We start from the raw sequence: 23,958 nt of genomic DNA on the forward strand, positions 1-23,958 counted from the left end.
TGGGTTAGTATCTGTGTTCTCTATTCTATACTATTGGTCCACCTACCTGTTTTGGTACTAGTACCATGCTGTTTTTGTCACTATTGCTCTGTAATATAGTTTGAAATCTGGTATCGCTATACCGCCTGATTCACACTTCCTGCTTAGAATTGATTTTGTTATTCTGGGTCTTTTATTTTTCCATATGAATTTCATGATTGCTTTATCTATTTCTACAAGAAATGCCGTTGGGATTTTGATTGGCATTGCATTAAATCTATAGAGAACTTTTGGTAATATCGCCATTTTGATAATGTTAGTTCTGCCTGTCCATGTACAGGGTATATTTTTCCATCTTCTAAGATCTTCTATTGCTCTCTTTAGGGTTCTGTAGTTTTCATTGTATAAATCTTTTGCCTCTTTTGTTAGGTTGATTTCCAAGTATTTTATTTTATTTTTTGAAGATACTGTGAATGGAATGTTTTTCCTCATTTCCATTTCAGAAGTTTTGTTGCTGATATACAGAAATGCTTTTATTTATGCGTGTTGATTTTATATCCTGCCACTTTGCTGAATTCATTTTTTAGTTCTAGTAGTTTCTTTGTAGACCCTTTTGGGTCTTCTAGGTATAGAATCATGTCATCTGAAAATAGTGATAATTTAAGTTCTCCTTTTCCTATTTTTATGCCTTTAATTTCTTTTGTCTGTCTAATTGCTCTGGCCAGTATTTCAAGGACTAAATTAAATAGAAGTGGTGAGAGAGGGCATCCCTGTCTTGTTCCAGATTTTAGAGGGAATACCTTCAACTTTTCTCCATTCAGAATGATGCTAGCCTGAGGCTTAGCATAGATATCTTTTACAATGTCAAAATAAGTTCCTATTATCCCTAGTTTTTCTAATGTTTTGAACATAAAGGGATGCTGTACTTTGTTGAATGCTTTTTCTGTGTCTATCAAGATGATCATATGGTTCTTATCTTTAAGTCTATTGATGTGGTGAATAACATTTATTGATTTCCGTATATTGAAACATCCTTGCATCCCAGGGATGAATCCTACTTGATCATGGTGCACAATTTTTTTGATGTGTTTTTGTATTCAATTTGCCTGAATTTTATTGAGGATTTTTGCATCTAGATTCATTAGAGATATTGGTCTGTAGTTTTCTTTCTTTGAGGTGTCTTTGTCTGGTTTCGGAATCAGGGTGATGTTGGCCTCATAGAATGAATTTGGAAGAGCTTCCTCTTTTTCTATTTCCTGAAATAACTTGAAAAGTATTGGTATTAATTCTTCTTTAAAGGTTTTGTAAAACTCCACTGTATACCCATCTGGTCCTGGGCTTTTCTTAGTTGGTAGTCTTTTGATTGCTTCTTCAATTTCATTCATTGATATTGGTCTGTTCAAATTGTGTGTATTCTCCTGACTTAGTCTGGGCAAATCATATGTCTTAAGAAATTTATCGATGTCTTAACTATCTTCTATTTTATTGCAATATTGGTTTTCAAAATAATTTCTAATTGTCTTCTGCATTTCTGTAGCATCTGTTTTGATATTGCCTTTTTCATCCCGTATGTTAGTAATTTGAGTTCTCTCTCTTCTTCTCTTCATTAGCATGTCTAAAGGTCTGTCAATCTTATTTATTTTTTTGAATAACCAACTTTCAGTTTTGTTAATTTCTTCAATAGTTTCTTTTATTTCAATTTCATTGATTTCCACTCTGATTTTAATTGTTTCTTGCCTTTTGTTACATTTGCTGTTGTTTTGCTCTTCCTTTTCTAGGGCTTTGAGATGAAGTGTGAGCTCATTTATTTGTTTGTTTTTTCTTTTTTTGAGGAATGACCTCTAGGTGATGAATTTTCCTCTTAAAACTGCTTTCATTGTGTCCCATCGATTACAATATGTTGTGTCTGTATTTTTATTTATCTCTAAGAATTTTTTGATTTCCTCCTTTATGTCTTCTGTAACCCATTTTTCATTCAGTAACATATTGTTCATTTTCCATGTAATGTAGGATTTTTCCTTCCTTCTTTTATCATTGATTTCCAGTTTCATTCCATTATGATCAGATAAAATGCATGGTATTATCTCCACCCCTTTATATTTACTGAGGGTTGCCCTATGGCATAATATATGGTCTATTTTTGAGAAGGATCCATGTGCTGCTGAGAAAAAAGTCTATCCACTTGATGATGGTTGATACATTCTATATATGTCAGTTAAGTCTAGGTTATTGATTGTGGTATTGAGTTCTATAGTTTCTTTATTCAACTTTTGTTTGGAGGATCTGTCCAATGGTGAGAGAGGTGTGTTGAAGTCACCCATAATTATTGTGTTGTGGTCTATTTGATTCTTGAACTTGTGTAGAATTTGTTTTATGAATGTCGCAGCACCATTATTTTGTGCATAAATATTGATAATTGTTATGTCTTGTTGATGAATCATTCTTTTTAACAGTATACAATGTCCTTCCTTATCCCCTTTGATTAACTTAGTCTTGAAGTCGATTTTATTCGATATGAGGATGGCCACCCCTGCTTGCTTACGAGGACCGTGTGCGTGGTATATTTTTGTCCCATCCTTTTACCTTCAGCCTGTGAATGTCTTTTCCAATCAGATGTGTCTCCTGGAGGCAGCATATTGTTGGATTTGTTTTTTTTCATCCATGATACCAGCCTATGTTGCTTTATTGGAGAGTTTAAGCCATTAACATTTAGAGTTACTATTGATATATGGTTTGTAATTCCAGCCATGTTTGATTATTTATCTTTTTTTAAAAAAAATTTAGTTTGTTTCTTCATGGTTAACTTTCCCCTCACCCCTGTCTTTACCGAGGCACTTCCCACTGATGGTTTTGGTTATTGTTTTTCATTTCTTCCTCGTGTAGTGTTTAGCTCAAGATGCTTTGCAATGCTGGTTTTCTGGCTGCAAATTCTTTTAACTTTTGTTTATCATGAAAGATTTTTATTTTGTTGTCATACCTGAAGCTTAATTTTGCTGGATACAGAATTCTTGGTTGGCATCCATTGTCTTTCAGTGTTTGAAATACATTGTTCCAGGACCTTCTTGCTTTCAGCGTCTGTGATAAAAAATCTGTTGCTAACCTTATTGGTTTACCCCTGAATGTAATCTGCCTTCTTTCTCTTGTAGTTTTTAATATTTTCTCTTTGTTCTGTATATTGGATCTCTTCATAACAATGTGTCTTGGCATTGGTCTACTCTGATTTTGTGTGCTTGGTGTCCTGTATGCATCTTCAATTTGTATATCTGTTTCCTTTTTTATTTCTGGAAAGTTTTCTGTAATTATTTTATTCAGCAGGTTACTCATTCCCTTGGTTTGAATCTCTGTACCTTCTTCTATCCTGATGACTCATAAATTTGATTTTTTTAGGTTATCCCATAACTCTTGGATGTTTCTCTGGTGATTTTTAACCAGCCTTTCTGAGTTGGCTAGACTCTTTTCAAGATGATATATTTTGTCTTCATTATCTGACGTTCTGGCTTCTACTTGCTCCACTCTGTTAGTGATACTCTCAATTGAGTTTTTAATTTGGTTTATGGTTTCCTTCATTTCTAGAATTATTGTTTGATTATTTTTATAATCTCTATCTCGTGATAAAGATGCTTAACTTCTTTTTTTATGTGTTTATGTAATTCATTCTCAATATGTTCTTTTGCTGCTTGAATTTGCTGACTCATATTTTCTTTAAGGTTCCATTCCATCTGTCTAAGGTGTTCCTTGAGTTCTTTATATGACCATTTTTCTGATGACTCTAGGTCCTCCTGAATATTTAGGCTGTCCTGCATTGTTTGTACTCCTTTTCTTTCTTGCTTTTTCAATCTGCTCATGTTACTTCTTGTTCTGTTTGACTGCTGAGTTACTGTTTACTCCTATAACTTTATTTGATGCTTGGGAGGAAAGGTATTAGAAGGAAGGGAAGAAGTCACTAAAGAGAATGAGAGTAAGCAGGTAGAATTCAAGGAAGGGGGAATAAGAAAACTGAAAAGAAATGAAAAGACAAAAGAAGAAAAAAAATAGGAAAGAAAAATTCTTTTTAAAAAATATAATAATAGGGGCTGGGGATGTGGCTCCAGCGGTAGCGCGCTCGCCTGGCATGCATGTGGCCCAGGTTCGATCCTCAGCACCACATACCAACAAAGATGTTGTGTCCGCCGAGAACTAAAAAATAAATATTAAAAATTCTCTCTCTCTCTCTCTCCCCTCTCTCACTCTCTCTTTAAAAAAATATATATATATAATAATAAAAAAATTAAAATTAGAAGAAAAAAATTAAAAAATTAAAAAAAATTTAAAAAACAACAGGAAAGAAAATGAAAATGAAAGAAAAAACCCAAATCAAAAAAAAAAGAAAAAAAGAAAAAACAAACAAACAAAAAAGTAATAAATGCAGTCTTAGATCTTGAATAACTTCTCTTCCAGTAGGTGGTGCTGTGCCCACCAGGCCAAGCTTCTCCTGTCAATACACGGGAACCAATCATTGTGCAGCATCTCTCCTCCCAGACTGGGCGAATCTCCAATCCTGAGTGCCTAGGGCCTCCTCTTGTGTCTAGTCACTTCCCCACTTTTCCTCTAGCCAGGCCCCTCTCACTGGTGCTGCTCACCACAATACTGGCTACATGCCAGGTCTGCTGCTCCTGTGAGCCCTGTTTTCATGAATGACTGGGCACAGTCTCCCTGTTTGCCATTCCCTCAGACCCTAAGTTTGTAGAGCTTAGGGCTGAGAATGCTCAGCAAATTTTACTTGCTGTCCAGTAGCCACGCCCCTGGTAGCTTGTGCAAGAGACCTCAGTTGTCAGCACTGGTGGGAGCGGTAGCCGGGAGTTCCGGGCTGCGGGTCCCACGCCACGTCTGATTCCCTCGGTCTGCCTATCGCGCTCAAGGGAGAGCTGGGAGGGGCCCTTACGGGAGAGCTGGGAGGGGCCCTTAAGGTTTCCCCAATGTGTGGAGAGGGAAGGCTAGGGAATTACACACCTGTAGCCACAGGTTTCAATGAAGTTATCTCCTCTGCAGCAGTCTGGTGATGTCAGTTCTCTGCCATGGTGGTATCTCTTGCAAATGGCGACAGTTCGTTTCCCTTTGCCGGGTGACCAATGCAACGGGTGGGTCCTTACTGTCTCTCCCAAGCCCTGTTTCAAACCTGTGACCACTACCTATGAAGGCTCGGTTGGCATTTACCTTCGTAGGATCAGAAGGGCTGACCGGTTGTTTCAGCCAGATGGATTAGTGCTGAGTCACAGCTGTTTGTCTATGGAAAGCAGGCAAATGGGAGCTTGAATTCAGCTGATCCGGGCTCAGTGTGTGTTCTGAGAGGTCCAGACTGTTCGCCCCAGATCCACGTCAGCTCAGCATTGCCTAGTGATCCTGAGCAAACAGAATTTAGATTGTTTATGACTCCCTATGCCCGCACAGCTGAAGAGGTCAGAGACTTGATCTCTTCCCGCCCGCTGCCATGTTGGAATTCCTAAATGTGTGTAACACTTTTGATAGTACGGATTTGCCAGAATTTAATTGAGACTACTTGCGTCTATGTTCATTAAAGATATTGGTCTAATTTTCTTTTGTTGATGTGTCTTTAGCTGGTTTAGGAATCAGGGTGATACTGGCTTCATAGAATGAGTTTGGAAGTGTTACCTCTTTTGCTTTTTCATGGAATAATTTGAGGAGTATTGGTATTAGGTCTTCTTTGAAGGTCTTGTAAGAATCTGTCTGTTCAGGGTTCTTCTTTGTATGTAGGCTTTAGATGGTATCTTCTATTTCCTTGCTTGAAATTGATCTGTTTAACTTGTATATATTACCTTGATTCAGTTTGGGTAAATCATGACTCTGGAAATTTGTCATTGTCTTTGATATTTTCTATTTAATTGGAGTATAAATTTTCAAAATATTTTCTAATTATCTTCTGTATTTCAGATGTGTTCATCATGATATTTCCTTTATTATCACAGATTTAGTAATTTAAGTTTTTTCTCTTTATTTGTGTAGCTAAGGGTTTATGAATTTTATTTATTTTTTCAAAGAACCAACTTTTTGATTTGTCAATTTTTTCAATTGTTTCTTTTGTTTCAGTTTCATTGATTTCAGCTCTGATTTTAATTATTTCTTGTCTTCTACTACATTTGGTGTTGATTGTTCTTTTTTGGGGGGCTTTGAGATGTAATGTTTGGTCCTTTATTTATTGTCTTTTTCTTCTTTTAAGGAATGAACTCCATGCAATAAACTTTCCTCTTAGTAGTGCCTTCATAGTGTCCCAGAGATTTCAATTTGTTTTATTAGTGTTCTCATTTACCTCTCAGAATTTTTAATATCCTCTCTGATGTTTTCTGCTATCCCTTACTCATTCAGTAGCATATTATTTAGTCTCCTGGTGTTGGAGTAGCTTCTATTTTTCATTTTATCATTAATTTCTAATTTCATTCCATTGTAATCTGATGGCATGCAGAGTAGTATTTCTATTTGTATTTGCTACAAGTTTCCTTGTGGCATAATATACAAACTTCTTTAGAGAAGGGTTCGTGTGCTGCCGAGAAGAAAGTGTATTCACTCATTTATGGATGAAATATTCTCCATATGTCTGTTAAGTTTAAGTTATTGATTGTATTATTGAGTTCTGTTGTTTCTGGATTTAGCTTTTGTTTGGAAGATCTATCCAGTGGTGAATGAGGTGTGTTAAAGTCACTCAGTTTTATTGTGTTGTGGTCCATTTTACTCTTGAAATTGAGAAGAGTTTGATGAATGTAGATGGCCTTTACATTTGGCCTTTTCATGTTATTCCATAATTATTGTTTGGAACATAAATATTTTTAATTTTTATTTCTTGTTGATGAATGATTTTCTTAAGCAATATGAAATGTCCTTCTTTATTCCTTTTGATTAACTTTGGCTTAAAATCTACTTTATTTGATATGGGAATAGAACCTGTGCTTGTTTACAAAGTCCACGTGAGTGGTATATATATATTCCCAACCTTTCACTTTTAGTTTGTGGATGTCTTTTCCTATGAGATAAGTCTCTTGAAGGCAGCATATTGTTGGTTTTGTAAAAAATTCAATCTGCCAGTCTATGTCTTTGATTGATGAGTTTAGGCCATTAACATTCAGGGTTATTATTGAAACATGGTTCATAGTTTTTAACTTGACTTGTTTTCTCCTTTGATTGGCTTTTCCTTTAGTGTATTTCCTCCCTTTGCTGATTTTCATTGTTGTTTTTCATTTTTTCTTCATCGAATATTTTGCTAAGGAAGTTCTGTAGTCCAGGCTTTCTAGTTGTAAATTCTTTTAATTTTTGTTTATAATGGAAGGTTTTTATCTTATCATGAAATCTAAAGCTTAATTTTGCTTGATATAAGATTCTTGATTGGCATCCATTTTTTTTTTCAGAGTTTGGTACATGTTGTTCCTGGACCTACTAGCTTTGAAGGTCTGGGATTAGAAATCTGAAGAGATCCTAGTTGATTTCCTCCTATATGTAATCTGATTCCTTTCTCTTGTGGCTTTAAAATTTTTTTCCTTATTCTGTATGTTAGGCATTTTCATTGTTATGTGCCTTGGTGTAGATCTGTTGTGATTTTGTACACTTGGTGTCCTGTAAGCCTTTTGTATTTGATTTTCCAATTCATTATTCAGGCTTGGAAAAATTACTGATATTATTTCATTAGACAAATTGTTCATTCCTTAGTTTTGGAACTGTATGCCTTCCTGTATGTCAATAATTCTTACAATTGGCCTTTTCATGTTATCCCATAATTCAAGAATGTTCTGCTCATGGTTTCTTAACTTCTTCACTCTGTGGTCAACTTTACTTTGAAGATTATATATTTTGTCTTCATTGTCTGAGGTTCTATCTTTCAAGTGATCTAGTCTGTTGGTGATGATTTCTATTGAATTTTAATTTGGTTTATTTTTTCCTTTATTTCAAGAATTTCTTTTCCTTTTTTTGCATAATCTCTATCTCCTTATTGAAGTAATCTTTTGCTTCCTGTATTTGCCTATGTAGCTTTTATTGAAATGACCTTTTGTTACCTGTGTTCACTTTCTTATGTAATCCTTTAATTCACAGAACATTTTAATTACATACATCCTGAACTCCTTCTTGAACATCTCTTCTTCTGTGCTGGCCATTGGTTCTTGTAATGTATCTTGGTTTGTTTGGAGCTCTTTCTTTCCTTGTTTTTTTTCATATTGTTTGTGTGCCTTTCCCTTTAGCAGTGTAGATCCAAGCTATTACAGTTTTTTTATCAATAGATTTATAGTGTCCCTGCAGGATCCATTACCTCTCCTTTAAGGAGGAGATCAATATTCACATATTTAAATGCAAACAATATGCCAGCTTAATTAAACCAAATAGCTTCTATTGAGATGTTTACTGTTTTGTCACAATAGACAGAAATGGTGAGTTTAATTATTATCAACAATGTAAACAGTAGGTTGCAAAAGGGTCTACAGTTTATAATGGTGGACAAAGAGAGAACTTGGAGAGGTGAGGATGAGATGTTAAGGAGGTAGGAGATGAGGATATAGAATTATTAGATCTTAGGAAGCATAAAAGAGGAATCAAAAGATGTTAGCTAGTAGCAACAGAAAAGAGAGAAAGAGACTTTGGGGAGATAGATAAGTGGGAAGAGAGAGAGAGAGAGAGAGAGAGAGAGAGAGAGAGAGAGAGAGAGAAGAGAACAACAAATTATTTTGTTGGGATTTTTGCATCCATAACTATAAGATATATCAGTTTGTAGTTCTCCTGTGTTATCTTTGTGTTAAGTTTTCGGATTAGGTTAACATGGGCATTTTAGGACCTTTTACAAGTGTTCACTATATTCTATATTTAGAAAATACTAGGTATTTCTATGAATGTCTGTAAAGAAGTAAAAAATTGGTATTAATTCTTTTAATGTTTGGTAGAATTGTCCATGGAATATCTGGACCTGAGCTTCACTTTGTAGAAAAGTTCTTAATTTCTAATTTAGTCTCATCACATGATGTATGTCAATATATATTTTGTATTGCTTTTTGTGTCAGTTTCTGTTGTTTGTGTCTTTTTAGGTATTTGTCTATTTCATTTATGTAATTTGTATAATTGTTATGATAATCTGATTGTTACAATATCTTTATAATTCTTTCTATGTTTATAATGTCAGTATTTTCCCAGTTTTCATTTTGAATGCTACTAACTGTAGCCTTTCTATTTCTAGGTCAGTGTAGCTATTATTTTGCAAATTTTGTTGTTTTTTTTCAAAGAAATGCATTTGTTTTTATTAATTTCTTCTATTGATTTTATTTTTATTTGATTAGTTTCCACTTTGGTCCTAAATGTTTTCTTTCTTCTGTTTCCTTTAAGTTTAATTTGCTTTTCTTTTTTAATGATTTATTATGTAAAGTTTGATTATTCATTTGTGATCTTTGTTTTTATTTAATAGATAAGAATTTACCTCTGAGCAATGATGGACTTTACTCCATTCCATAAGTTTGATATATTATGCCTCCTTTTTTCCTTTCAAAACTTTATCTATTTCACTATATGTCTTCTTTCATCCAGTGTTTCTTTAGGTATATATTGATCAATTTTCTCATACTTTGAGTTTCCCAATTTTCTTTCTAATAATGCCTTCTGGATTCCTCCTGTGGTGCTCAAGGAAAACATGTTCTGTTGGTCCCATCCTGATTGCCCTTTCTTGAAGAGCATGATTAATTGAAGCCTCAGACTAAATCCCTAGTTTTATCCAAAGACACGCTATTCCAGTTCATGAAGGGGAAAAAGGGTCAGGGTTTTCATTTTGCTCCTTTGGTCACTCCACAGAGGCAGAAGGTGCCACTGATCTCACTGGTTTGGTGGTGGCTATATTTATGACATCCTCTTGCTTAGCCAGTGGCCTGGAACTCAATCAGTGGTCCCAACAGAAACAGTTCCTATTTAGGAACCCTTGTGACTTCCACTTTTCTGATAGGTAGAAAAGATGTAATTGCTCCAGGTAAATTTTACATTTTTCACTAAAGTGTCCTTTGTTTTTTCTTTCCCCTGCAGTAATCTTTCCATTCCTTACTCCAATTTATGAGGCAATGAATATCTCTATGTTTCCAAAGGATGCCATAAATTTTTTAAAGAAAGCTATAAACAGAATGAAAGAAAGTCGCCTTCAAGAGAAACAACAGGTAAAATCCAGTGGTGGATACAGAGGAAGTTCATTTTTGATAGCTTATTTGCCTATGGGTATATAAGTTCCATACTTCTTTGTATATTTTTATAAGGTAGATGAGGAACTCTTGGTTGAGAATAGTATGGTGTTCTCATTTGGGGGGAATAAAGAATTTAGCATCTGGTAATTGAGATACAAGAATGAATCAGAGAGGGAACTGAATTAGAGTAAGATGTATTCCATGCTTTTATAACTATGTCAAAATGGACTCTACTCTCATATAACTAAAACGAACTAATAAAAAAGACTTAAATAAATACAATTATATATTCCAAATACTGAAAAAAATAATGAACCAAAGAGAAAGCATTTATAGTTAAATAATGGGAATGGAATTTAGTTTGTCAAGGCATAAATATTGCTGATAGAAAAAAGTCCCAAATACTCTAAAAAGGAGTCCTTATACATTGTTGACTAGAATGCAAATCAGGTTTGCCTTTATGGAAAACTGTGTGGAGGACCCTCAGAAATCAAATACAGACCCACTGTATGATCCATAAATCTCACTACTAGGTGTATAACCACAGGAAATAAAATCAGTATGTCAAAGAGACGTATGCACTCCCATGTTTATTGCAGCATTATGTTAAAATTGTTCTTATTAATTGATCCAAATGTATTTTGAAATCATCCACCATCAGGAAATTATGAATGCAGTTAAAGATGCATTTAAATTGACATAAACATCAAATAGCATATATATAATCGGGTTACCTTGTTAATATGTACAGCTTAATGTTTTTTATTTATCAGTTGAAATTATTTTTTTAAATAGAGGAAAAAAATTTTATCATATCCCTTCTCTAAATAGATAAAATTTCAACAAAAATTATTTTCTTGGTGCTTTAATTTCATCAGATTTTATATTTGCAAAGAAATCTTATATTTTCAAACCTCTCACTTTACAAACTCTCCACAGAAGGCATCCTGAGGGTAGCTGGTACTGTCTGGCCCCTCATGGAGCAGGCATGGGTTTCTTTAGGTAAAAAGTTTGCCTCATGTGGGAAGCCAAGCACAAGGATGTGTGAAGGCCGGGGAGCCAGGATGGGCCCTCAAGGTGTCAGGACAAATTTCATAGCTTCAAGCATGGTGGTATCTTTCAAGAAGCTTGCCCAAAATCTGATGATGAGCTCTTAAAAATTTAAGGAGATTAATCTGTGGCGTCTTTGGTGAAGAATTATGGCAGTAAAACAAAATATTGCAGTCCAGAACTTCTCCCTGAGCAAACAAATGTAACAGGAGACAAAGCCAGCCACTCTCTGGCCAGGAAGCTGTGTTCAGATTCCACTGAAGGTCACAAGCAGGGTGAGCAAAGACCAGTAGCTATTAGACACCATAGTCTGTTTTCACTCAGGGAAACGTCCTACTCTTCAAAGTTTGTAGATGGATGCTTTTCTTCACTGATGACTTAGGAAACTCCAGCTAGACTTCTGTACTTAAAGGTAAGTCATAGTCTCAGAAGGGAAGATAAGTACTGCACTCTTAATTTTTTTCTGACTTCATAATTAACCTTCTATCTTTGAAATCACTGTTTCTAGCATCGGGTGGATTTTCTTCAGCTTATGATAAATTCTCAGAATTCCAAAGACGTGGAGTCTCATAAAGGTAAACAAGGTTGCTATCTCATCTACTGATGGGGAAACTCACAGGGAAGTGTGTTCTGGAAATGTGCAGGAGATTCTCCAGGAAGGAGAGCATTTCTACCACGTCACAGAAAGACCATGGTTGGATATTTTATGCAGTAGGCTGAGGAATTTTCTAGAGAAACACATCTAGAACCATGTTCAAATGTTGAAACTGATAGAAACAAATATTTCTTTTACCCACATGGTATTTTTATTCAACTTATTTTCTTACTATTTTTATTTATTTATTTATTTATTATTATTATTTGTTCAAAACATTACAAAGCTCTTGACATATCATATTTCATACATTTGATTCAAGTGGGTTATAAACTCCCATTTTTACCCTGTATACAGATTGCAGAATCACATCAGTTACACATCCACGTTTTTACATACTGCCATACTAGTGTCTGTTATATTCTGCTGCCTTTCCTATCCTCTACTATTCCCCTCCCCTCTCCTCCCCTCCCATCTTCTCTCTCTACCCCATCTACTGTAATTCATTTCTCTCTTTCGTTCTCTTCCCTTTCCCCTACTATTTTTATTTTGATGCTCAATTTCTCCCATATTTGTCCACTGGAATCCCTTCTTGTAGGCTCATGAGTCCTCTATTATTCTTGTCACCTTTTTATGATTGTTTTAAAAGTAGCTTCTGTTTATTCTGGCCATAGCAATATTGAGCTGAAAATATACAGATTCTCCATGTAGTCTTAAATATAATGCTTCACTCTTAATATCCACCACCAGAGAGTTATATTTATCACAGTTCAGGAACCTGTATTGACACACTTTTATCATTCAAAGTCCACAGATTTCCTTAGGGTCTACTCTTGGTCTTGTACATTCTATGACATGTATCCACATTATAGTAGCATACAGTGTATTCTGTGCCCCTTTCATTTATTTCCAAGTATTTTCTTGCTTTCTGATTTAAGATATTCCAGGTTTCTGCTCCGTTTCTCCTGACAGCTTTGATTTTTGTTTTTGTTTTTGCAATTAATGGAATTTAGAAATTAAAATCTATAATCATCTTGCAGATTTTTGCTTTTAGATACTCTTGGCAGACAAGATTATTAACACAAAATACTTCTATATGGAGCAGAGGAAAGAAATATTTCTGTATCTACACACATTCAGTGATATAAACTATTTTTCTCTCTCCTTCAAAATTTTCCCCCTAATTTACAGCTTATTTCTGTATTACATAAATACTTCCATTGCAGTTCTAATTCATGGTACCCAGTGCCTTGACAACCATCTGAAAAAAAATTCCTGAATGTTGAGCAATTAATTCTAGAGATGAGGACTAGGCTCACTGCAGCCTGCTAACATACACATTTAATATATATATATATATATATATATATATATATATATATATATATATATTTATTTATTTGAAGGTGCACACAATACTTAATTTTAGTTTTATGTGGTGCTGAGGACCAAAGACAGTGCCTCACATGTGCTACGTGAGTGCTCTACCACTGGGCCACAACCCCAGCCCTAGTATACATATTTTTATGTTCACATATACGTATCACCCATCTATCTATCTATCTATCTATCTATCTATCTATCTATCTATCTATCTATCTATTTATCTATCTATCCATCCACCCATCCATTCATCTATCCTGTAGTATCTACCCAGTTATATTCAGCTTTGTATGATGAAGCAAACAGTCTATATTTAACTCATCAATAAAATAACCACCAAACATATGTGCCTACTGAGCACATGACATGTGGCTAGTGCCACTGAGGAACAGAAGTGTATTGAATTTTAATTAATTAAAGTTTAAACACTCACATGTGGCTAGTAGGTAAAAATGCAAACACCCAAGCTCCAAACCTTGACTTTTTTTGGTGCAGGGGAGAGGGTTACCAGGGATTGAACTCAGGGGCACTCAACCACTGAGCCACATCCCCAGCCATACTTTGTATTTTATTTAGAGACAGGGTATTACTGAGTTGAGTAGTGCCTCGCTGTTGCTGAGGTTGGCTTTGAACTCATGATCCTCTTGCCTCAGCCTCATGCAGGGATTACTGGTGTGTGCCACTGTACCTGGCCCAAACCTTGACTTTATAGTCCTATTTCATGGGGTTCATACTCACTGGGATAAAAAATTTGATAATTAAATGTTCCCATGACATCATCATAGAAAATCATTATCAGTAAATCTGAACTCTAGATCTTTTAAACACTTGTTTTGTGTTTTCTTTTGTTATCTTGAATTGCATATTTGGCATAGGAATCATGTTTTTTCAGGGCCCAGGTATCTAATAGTCCATATTTATCATACTGTGTATCTTAGATAGAAATGGTGTCTCTTGAAATTACCTGTCTTTGGTGGTGCTGAGAATGGCACAGCTAGAAGCCAAGTCCAAGAGTGGTGTAGACCTCAGGAAAACTGGATTAAAATTAGTTTTCCTTTGGCTCCCCTATCAGATAGACATGAGAGTGAAAACCAATCTGAGAATGACCCTGAATTGCTTTTCCATGGTCCTACCTAATTATCTGTGGGTTTTAATGGGATTTATCTTCATCTAAACTCTGATGTTGTGATTTGCTGTATTTACCTAAATTTTGTTTCCTCTTCCATTAGCCCTGTCTGATCTGGAGCTTGTGGCCCAATCAATTATCTTCATTTTTGCTGGCTATGAGACCACTAGCAGTGCTCTTTCCTTCATTTTGTATAAACTGGCCACCCATCCTGATGTCCAGACCAAACTGCAGCAGGAGATTGATGCAGTTTTGCCCAATAAGGTGAGAAGATGGTACCTGGAGAGGGAGGAGAGAGGTAGATCCTCAACAAGACTGCCTCCTCTTCCCTTCCTAGGAGGCCTTGTCCAAATATAGTCACTGATTTTTTTCACCATCTCTATTTGGAAAGGCTCTGAAGAGACAAATGAAGGAGAAAAAAGTATTTTGGGGAAAATGCTATTCCCAAAACTACAAGGAATTTTTAAGAGTGTAGTTTCAATTTTATTCATTAACCCATTACTAGTTACCATGATGATACCTAGGAAGTGTAAGCATGTGTCACTCAAGTGTCCAGATCACTGGCTCTGCTGAGCTGTGGCATGGGCTCCTGCCTGACTGTCCGCTGAGTGGGCCTGGGCTTGGTGGGCAGGTTGACTCTGCTCTGATCCACACATCTTCACTCTCTGATCATGTATTAGAGAGAAGCAGCCAAGCATGAGTCAGGTTTCCTGGCTCCTGAGCCACACTCTTTACTACTACCTTGTGTCCTCTCCAATGTCATGCCAGGCATTAGCCACATGTTGTGCTGCTGTCCTCACACCTCTGCCTAAACAGGGAGTCTATCGGATATGAAGACATCTGGTCTCTGGGGCTGACATGGCTGGTTTGGCAGTGAAGTGGGCACAAAGCCTCTTCTTCAGAGCTCACAATGAGGCCCTGAAGAACTACCAGGAGACTGGTCCATCAACAGAGGGTGGGACTGAGAGTGGCTTCCTGTCCTCCTTAGATTGTTCTCTGGAACTGAAATTGTGTGACATGGTGCCATCCAATCTTAGACTTCTTTTGGTTGATTTAGGGTGGAAGTTACCAATTTTTCCCAACATTTTTTTATGTGATATAGTGTTATATCTAATAATCCTCCAAACAGGATTATTCAAGAAAAAGCAGATGTATAATGGGTTATTTCCTCTTTTCTATGTTATATTTCCTTGAAATAGACATTTAACTTTTCTAGTGAAATGTTACAGTGACTTTCACATATTTTGTCTGTGCATAATTTTCATATTCTATTAGTTACTTTTCCTCACATGAAAAATAGTAGTACATGATGATGCTGAGGATATTACACATTGTATTTGGGATTGTCCCAAAGGTCTCTTATGTTCATAACTAATCTGCACTTCTCAGTGGGCCATGGATAGGGTTGTCAAATGGACATGATTGTTATTACAATGCTTAGTCAATTGTAAGTACTACTCTCCTTCACCATCCTGTTATTCCTGGGATCTCCTAACACTTCAATAATACTACGTAAATTGAGTTTAAAGTTAGTTCCAAATTTGAATTTCCCAAAATCTCTTTTTTTCTCTTCAGGCACCTGCTACCTATGATACCGTGTTACAGATGGAGTACCTGGACATGGTGGTGAATGAAACTCTCAGGTTGTACCCAATTGCTGGCAGAATTGAGAGGGTCTGTAAGAAAGATGTTGAAATCAATGGAATGCTCATTAAGAAGGGAACAGTAGTGATGATACCAAGCTATGTTCTTCATCGAGACCCACAGCACTGGCCAGAGCCTGAGGAGTTCTGCCCTGAAAGGTACAGGGCCTCTGGGGAAGGGAACCACCCTGGGCTAGGGTTGTCCAAGCATGTCCTTGTATTTCTTATCATAGATGAAATACAGGTAGCTATGTAATCATTTTTATATATGCCTTTGTACTTTAAGCAGTTTTCCTGTTATAAATATACATTTTCTTGCATGATATGAATTTGTGACAAGGAACAAAATGAATGCTATGTCCATTTACTATCCAAAACTCTTTTTAAAAAAAATTTTAATTGATTTTAAAAAACTAAATGACAACAGAATGTATTACAGTTCTTTTTTTTAGAGAGAGAGAGAGAGGAGAGAGAGACAGAGAGAGAGAATTTTTTAATATTTATTTTTTATTTCTCGGCGGACACAACATCTTTGTTTGTATGTGGTGATGGGGAACGAACCTGGGCCACCCGCATGCCAGGCGAGTGCACTACCACTTGAGCCACATCCCCAGCCCACATTACAATTCTTATAACACATATAGAGCACAATTTTTCATATCTCTGTTTGTATATAATGTATGTTGACAACAATTCGTGTCTTCATACATGTACTTTGGATAATGATGTCTATCACATTCCACCATCCTTGCTAGCCCCCTGCCCCCTCCCTTTTCCTCCTACCCCTCTGCCCTATCTAGAGTTCGTCTATTCCTCCCATGCTCCCCCTTCCTACCCCACTATGAGTCAGCCTCCTTATATAAGAGAAAACATTCTGCATCTGTTTATTTTGAAATTGGCAAACTTCACTTAGAATTATCTTCTCCAACAACATCCATTTACCTGCAAATGCCATGATTGTATTCTCTTTTAATGCTGAGTAAAATTTCATTGTGTATATATGCCACATTTTTTTAATCCATTCATCTACTGAAGGGAATCTAGGTTTGCTCCATAGTTTATCTATTGTGAATGTGCTACTATAAACATTGTTGTGGCTGTGTCCCAGTACCATGCTGTTTTTAAGTCTTTTGGGTACAAACTGAGGAGAAGGATAGCTGGGTCAAATGGTGGTTCCATTCCCAGATTTCCAAGGAATCTCCATACTGCTTTCCATATTGGCTGTACCAATTTATAGTCCTGCCAGCAATGTATGAGTGTACTTTTTTCCCTACATCCTCGCCAACACTTATTGTTGTCTTCATAATATCTGCCATTCTGAACTGCAGTGAGATAATATCTTAGAGTAGTTTTGATTTGCATTTCTCTCATTGCTAGAGATGATGAGCATTTTTCATATATTTGTTGATTGATTGTATATCTTCTGAGAAGTGTCTCTTCAGATTCTTGGGTCATTTATTGATTAAGTTATTTGTTTTTTTTTTGGTGCTTTGCTTTTGAGTTCTTTATAAACCCCAGAGATTTGTGTTCTATCTAATGTGTGAGGGGTAAAAATTTGCTCACAAATTGTTTCTTTTGCTGAGAAGAAACTTTTTAGTTTGTTAAATTCTTTAAATAATCATGAATTAATGATATGATCATGTTCTCATAAACATATTCTTATGCATATATAGATATTTTCGCAAAAATAGATTGTATCATATTTTATTTGATTTTTGCTAGCACTTGATAATATATGCATTCAACCTCTGCATGTATGATTTTTTGGGGGTTACCAGGAATTGAACTCAGGGGCGATTGACCACTGAGCCACATCCATAACCCTATTTTGTCTTTTATTAGAGACAGGGTCTCACTGAGTTGCTTAGTGCCTCACTAAATTGCTGAAGCTGGCTTTGAACTTGGGATCCTACTGTCCCTGCCTCCCAATTATCTGGGATTACAGGCATGGGCCACTGTGTTCAGCCTGTATGTATGGTTTTTGCATCTATAATTTCAACTAACTATATAAACTTTTTTCTTGTCAGTTTCCCCTAAACAGTCTAATACAATAAGTATTTATATAGTATTTACATATTATTAGTTATTATAAGCAATCCAGAGATGATTTAAAATATATTTCAGGTTGTGAATTGGTTACACAAGTATTTCCCCATTATTTTTATAAGAGACTTGATCACCCAGGATTTTGTTTATTCCAATGCTAAAGCTAATTCTCCTCAGATATGGTATAATGACTCTTTGTGTATGCGTGTGTGTGTGTGTGTGTGTGTGTGTGTGTGTGTGTCTGTGTTTTCAGATTTTATAGCATGTGCCATAACCTACATAATCACTATCTCATTTCATTTTATTTATTCACTCTTATACTCCTTATATTTTATGAGTGTTTTGTTTTCTTTTCTGTCTCAATTTACCATGATTTTCTTTGAAATAGCATTTATCTCATCTCAAAAAGACTGAAAGATCCTTTAGGATAAGAGGGAGCAAGGTGGAAAAACTCCTATAGGCTAAGGGGAGAAAGATGGAAAAACTCCATAGCTGAACAATTCTCATAAAAACCACAGCAGGATTTCAATGACCAGCCAAGAAATAATCTTTTACACCATTGCTTGGGGGTGTCTAAGGCAGAATCTGAAACAAGTAACTCTTGTGGTTTTAATGTTTTGTTGACTTGTCATCTATTGTGGTACCAGGTTCAGTAAGAAAAAAAAGGACAGCATTGATCCCTACATGTACATGCCCTTTGGAAATGGCCCCCGAAACTGCATTGGCATGAGGTTTGCTCTCATGAACATGAAAGTTGCTCTTCTCAAAGTAATGCAGAACTTCTCCTTCCAACCTTGTAAGGAAACACAGGTCAGTAGATTTTCATATAAATAATGTTTTATTTCAAGATGTTTTTCCAAATAGAGGGGTCTAGTCACAGAAAAATATATGCTTATTCATCATTTAATTCTTAGATCTATAGATCTAAGTGAGTCTAGTGAGTCTCTTTTGCACCATCTTTGAGATTTAGAGTTCTTCACCATGGCGGCTCTAAGTTTATGGCTTTATGTAGAACAAAGTGTAAAAAACATATAAACTCAATGCAGATTAGTGTGACATGTGTATGTGTGGACTGTGATCTTGAGCACAGTGTAAATTCAGCTTTAAGTCTCCTGGAGAGGCCGTGTGCACAGTTGTGAGGGGTGGTGACTACAGGTTCTGATGTTTATGTGAAGCTCTCCTCACCAGAACTTACAGAATCTCCCTGTCTCAGGCCTTGTACAGGATAAATGTTGATGAAATAATTTTCCAGATAAATGAGTAATTTTACTATCCAATCATTGCACACCTTAGAGAATGAGTAGGACGAATTCAAAGTATATGATACTAAAAGTAGTTTTTATGTTTGTAGAGCATCACTGTGCTTAATGTATCTTCTCCACTTTTCTCCTCTGATTATTGGTGTTTCACTCAGTGCTTCTCCATATGATTGTCTATATGTTACAGATTCCACTGGAATTAAGAGATCAAGGACTTCTTCAACCTAAAAATCCCATTATTCTGAAGGCTGTGTGCAGAGATGGGACAATAAGTGGAGCCTGAACTTCCCTAAGGATTTGTGCATTGTTATCCTCAGAGCCTGGGACCAAAATATCTGAGAACAAAAATGTATTTTGTGAAGAAAACTCAAAATGAAGATTGACTCTATATTCCTCAATTGAAGAATGATAAGAGATGCTGGACCTTTGCTGAGCTTGCTCAGGGTCTGTGCAGAGTATTATCCATTTTATGATGGAAAGGAAGTGCCCACCTCAGTGCCACATGTGAAGACTCACCCTTTCTGGGTCTAATGGGCTCTCTCCTCTCACCACCAGTTAGTCCTGGCAGCTCCTCATGAGCTCTGATTAGAGAATCAACAATAATCACCAAATTTGTCAACAATTGTTAATGGAAATGAGGGTGGTTGTGGTGGTTTTTGTAGTGACATTGATATATGATGTATTCTTTGAAATATGCTGTGATAAGTTTTATAATGAGAAAGTCAATAAACACATCTTTATAAAATTTATCTGAAGTCTTTATGTCCATATAAGGGGATATAGAGTACTGAATCAGTGAGAGTCAAAACTTTTTTGATCATCACAATCAGTGAATTTCTGAAATTTTTCAGAAATTCAAAGTAAATAGTAAGATAGAGTAACCCACTGTGAATTTTCCAATTGCTGGAAAAGTATATTCATAAAGTCCTTCTGCAATTTTTTTTACATCAGAAATTTATTAGTTGCTAAAAACATTACATTGATCTTGACATATCATATATCTTACATTTGATTCAAATGGGGTATGAATTCTTATTATTACTATGTGTACAGATTGCAGGATCACATTGGTTATACAGCCATGTTTATACATACTGACATACTAGTGTCTGTTGTATTCTGTTGCCCTTCCTGTCCCCCTCCTATCCACCATCTCCTCCCCTCCCCTCCCCTCCCCTCCCCTCACCTCTCTCTACCCCATCTATCATAACTCATTTCTCTCTCTCTTTTTTCTTCTTCCCCTCACATCCTGTTATGTGTATTTTTGTATAACGATGCAGGTCTCCTTCCATCTTCCGTGCAATTCCCCTTCTGTCTCCCATTCCCTCCCACCTCTTGTCCCTGTTTGATGGTAATCTTCTTCTCATGCTTTTCTTCCATGCTCTGTTTTGATTTGCCCCCCTTATATCAAAGAAGACATTCAGTATTTGTTTTTTTAGGGATTGGCTGACTTAGCATAATCTGCTCTAATGCCATCCATTTCCCTGCAAATGCCATGATTTTTTTATTTTTTTTGCTGAGTATTATTCCATTGTGTATATATGCCACATTTTTTTATCCATTCATCTATTGAAGGGCATCTAGGTTGGTTCCACAGTCTAGCTATTGTGAATTGTGCTGCTATGAACATTGATGTAGCTGTATCCCTGCAGTATGCTCTTTTTAGATCTTTTGGGAATAGTCCGAGAAGGGGAATAACTGGGTCAAATGGTAGTTCCATTCCCAGCTTTCCAAGGAATCTCCATACTGATTTCCAAATTAGCTGCACCAATTTTCAGTCTGACCAGCAGTGTACTAGTGTACCCTTTTCCTCACATCCTTGCCAGCAGTTGTTGTTTGTCTTCATAATGGCTGCCATTTCTACTGGGGTGAGATGGTATGTTAGAGTGGTTTTAATTTTCATTTCTCTGATTGCTAGCAATGGTGAGCATTTTTTCGTGTATTTGTTGATTAATTGTATATCCTCCTCTGAGAAGTGTCTGTTCAGATCATTGGCCCATTTCCTGATTGGGTTATTTGTTTTCTTATTGTTTAATTTTTTGAGTTCTTTGTATACTCTGGAGATTAAGGCTCTATCTGAAATGTGAGGGGTAAAAATTTGTTCCCAGGATGTAGGCTCCCTATTTACCTCTCTTATTATTTCTCTTGCTGATAAAAAACTTTTTAGTTTGAGTACATCCCATTTTTTGATTCTTTATTTTATCTCTTGTGCTATAGGTGTCCTATTAAGGAATTTGGAGCCTGACCCCACAAGGTGGAGATTAGAGCCAACTTTTTCCTTCTATTAGACACAGAGTTTCTGGTTTGATTCCTAGCTCCTTAATCCATTTTGAATTAACTTTTGTGCATGGTCAGAGAAAGGTATTCAATTTCATTTTTTTTGCATATGGCTTTCCAGTTTTCCCAGCACCATTTGTTGAAGATGCTATCCTTTCTCCATTGCATGCTTTTATCATCTTTGTCTAATATAAGGTAGTTGTAATTTTGTGGATTGGTCTCTGTGTCCTCTATTCTATACCATTGTTCTACCTGCCTGTTTTGGTACTAGTAGCATGATGTTTTTGTTACTATTCCTCTGTAGTATAGTTTACAATCTGGTATTGATATATTGCCTGTTTCACTCTTCCTGCTTAGAGTTGTTTTTTCTATTCTGGGTCTTTTATTTTTCCAGATGAATTTCATGATTGATTTTTGTATTTGTGTGAGAAATGCTGTTGGGATTTTGATTGGCATTGCATTAAACCTATAGAGTACTTTTGGTAATATAGCCATTTTAATGATGTTAGTTCTGTCTATCCATGAACAAGGTATATCTTTCCATCTTCTAAGGTATTCTTCTATTTCTCTATTTAGGGTTCTGTAGTTTTCATTGTATAGGTCCTTCACCTCTTTTGTTAGGTTGATTCCCAAGTATTTTATTTATTTTTTGACAATATTGTGAATGGGTTGGTTGTCCTCATTTCCATTTCAGAGGATTTTTCGCTAATATACAGGAATGCCTTTGATTTATGTGTGTTGATTTTATATCCTGCCACTTTGCTGAATTCATTTACTAGCTCTAGAAGTTTCTGGGTAGAACCTTTTGGGTCTGCTAGGTATAGGATCATGTCAACTGCTAATTTAAGTTCTTCTTTTCCTATCTTTATGCATTTAATTTCTTTTGTCTGTCTAATTGCTCTGGCTTGTGTTTCGAGAACTATGTTGAACAGAAGTGGTGAGAGAGGGCATCCGTGTCTTGTTCCAGATTCTAGAGGGAATGCCTTTAATTTTTTTCAGTTTAGAATGATGTTAGACTGAGGCTTACCATAGATAGCTTTTACAATGTTGAGGTAAGTTCCTTTTATCCCTAGTTTTTCTAGTGTTTTGAACATAAAGGGATGCTGTACTTTGTCGAATGCTTTTTCTGCATCTATCGAGATGATTATATGGTTCTTATCTTTAAGTCTATTGATGTGGTGAATAACATTTATTGATTTCTGTATATTGACCCAGCCTTATATCACAGAGATGAATCCTACTTGGTCATAGTGCACAATTTTTTTGATATGTTTTTGCATCCAATTTGCCAGAATTTTATTGAGGACTTTTGCTTCTAAATTTATTAGAGATATTGGTCTGTAGGTTTCTTCCTTTGAAGTGTCTTTGACTGGTTTCAGAATCAGGGTAATGTTGGCCTCATAGAATAAATTTGGAAGAGCTCCCTCTTTTTCTATTTCCTGAAATAGCTTGAAAAGTATTGGTATCAGTTCTTCTTTAAAGGTTTTGTAAAACTCCGCTGTGTACCCATCTGGTCTTGGGTTTTTCTTGGTTGGTAGTCTTTTGATGGCTTCTTCCATTTCCTCCATTGATATTGGTCTATTTAAGTTGTGTGTATCCTCCTGACTCAATCTGGGAAAATCATATGACTTAAGAAAATATCCCAGATATATCATGAGACTGAGCCTGTGCCTAGGGAGCGAGTGATGGTTGACCCAGAGCCAATAGCTTCTCCAGAGAAAATTGTGATGTCCCCACTATTTGGCAGAGCTGAAGCTGATCCTGCCTCCAATTTCCCTGCTGCATACATGGAAATATTCCCTTTATGATATTCTAGACATGACATTCTGTTACTCAGTGGTTACCTTTCTGACAACATGACCAAAGACCTGGTACATTTCTTTGTCCTTGCAAACATTTGCAATCCCTAGCCATGTGCCCCTTCTTGCCACAATTAAAGCATTGCATCTTAGAATTGGTCTCCCTTAATAGAGGTTGGTAAGACTTTTAATGCAGTTGTCACAGCTACACCTTGTATATGTGCTGGTCCCACATGTGAACAAAGATGTATGTAATTGGATATCATTCCCTTTTTGCAGTGGAGCCAAAGTACTTCTTGGCAAACTTCATTAACATTTTCAAAAGCTAGCTGTTTAATATCTCAGAGTAATTTGGATCTCCAATCATACAGCCAAAGCTTGATAGAAATGTCTACACAATCCAAGAAATTTTTCTAGGCCCCTGCATGATCTGACTAAAATCTAGAGTCTTCTCTCCCTTAGTAGATAATTGTCCTTATGCCTTTCTGGCATACACAATAATAAGTAAAAGTTTGTAAATCACAATTTAACATTGTCCCAAATTGTCAAATTGTCCCATCCCAGTCAACATCCCTAACGTAATTTGAACTCCATGCCTTCTGTTAGTTTCTGCCTCC

The 23,958-nt window shown here is 36.1% G+C and overlaps 1 protein-coding gene across 1 annotated transcript in view; it reads left to right on the forward strand.

Moving 5' to 3' along the window:
• LOC101975961 (cytochrome P450 3A9) overlaps positions 1 to 20,014 on the forward strand; it is a 32,696-nt gene extending 12,682 nt beyond the window's left edge. Inside the window, exons 8-13 of the mRNA XM_005342122.4 lie at positions 10,012 to 10,139; positions 11,722 to 11,788; positions 14,421 to 14,581; positions 15,893 to 16,119; positions 18,654 to 18,816; positions 19,453 to 20,014. Of these exons, the coding sequence (XP_005342179.2) occupies positions 10,012 to 10,139; positions 11,722 to 11,788; positions 14,421 to 14,581; positions 15,893 to 16,119; positions 18,654 to 18,816; positions 19,453 to 19,548 (842 nt within the window). The 3' untranslated portion in view covers positions 19,549 to 20,014. The remainder of the gene's footprint in view (positions 1 to 10,011; positions 10,140 to 11,721; positions 11,789 to 14,420; positions 14,582 to 15,892; positions 16,120 to 18,653; positions 18,817 to 19,452) is intronic.
• Positions 20,015 to 23,958: the final 3,944 nt, after the last annotated feature.

This window comes from Ictidomys tridecemlineatus, chromosome 10, assembly GCF_052094955.1.
Source record: "Ictidomys tridecemlineatus isolate mIctTri1 chromosome 10, mIctTri1.hap1, whole genome shotgun sequence".
Lineage (NCBI taxonomy): Eukaryota > Metazoa > Chordata > Mammalia > Rodentia > Sciuridae > Ictidomys > Ictidomys tridecemlineatus.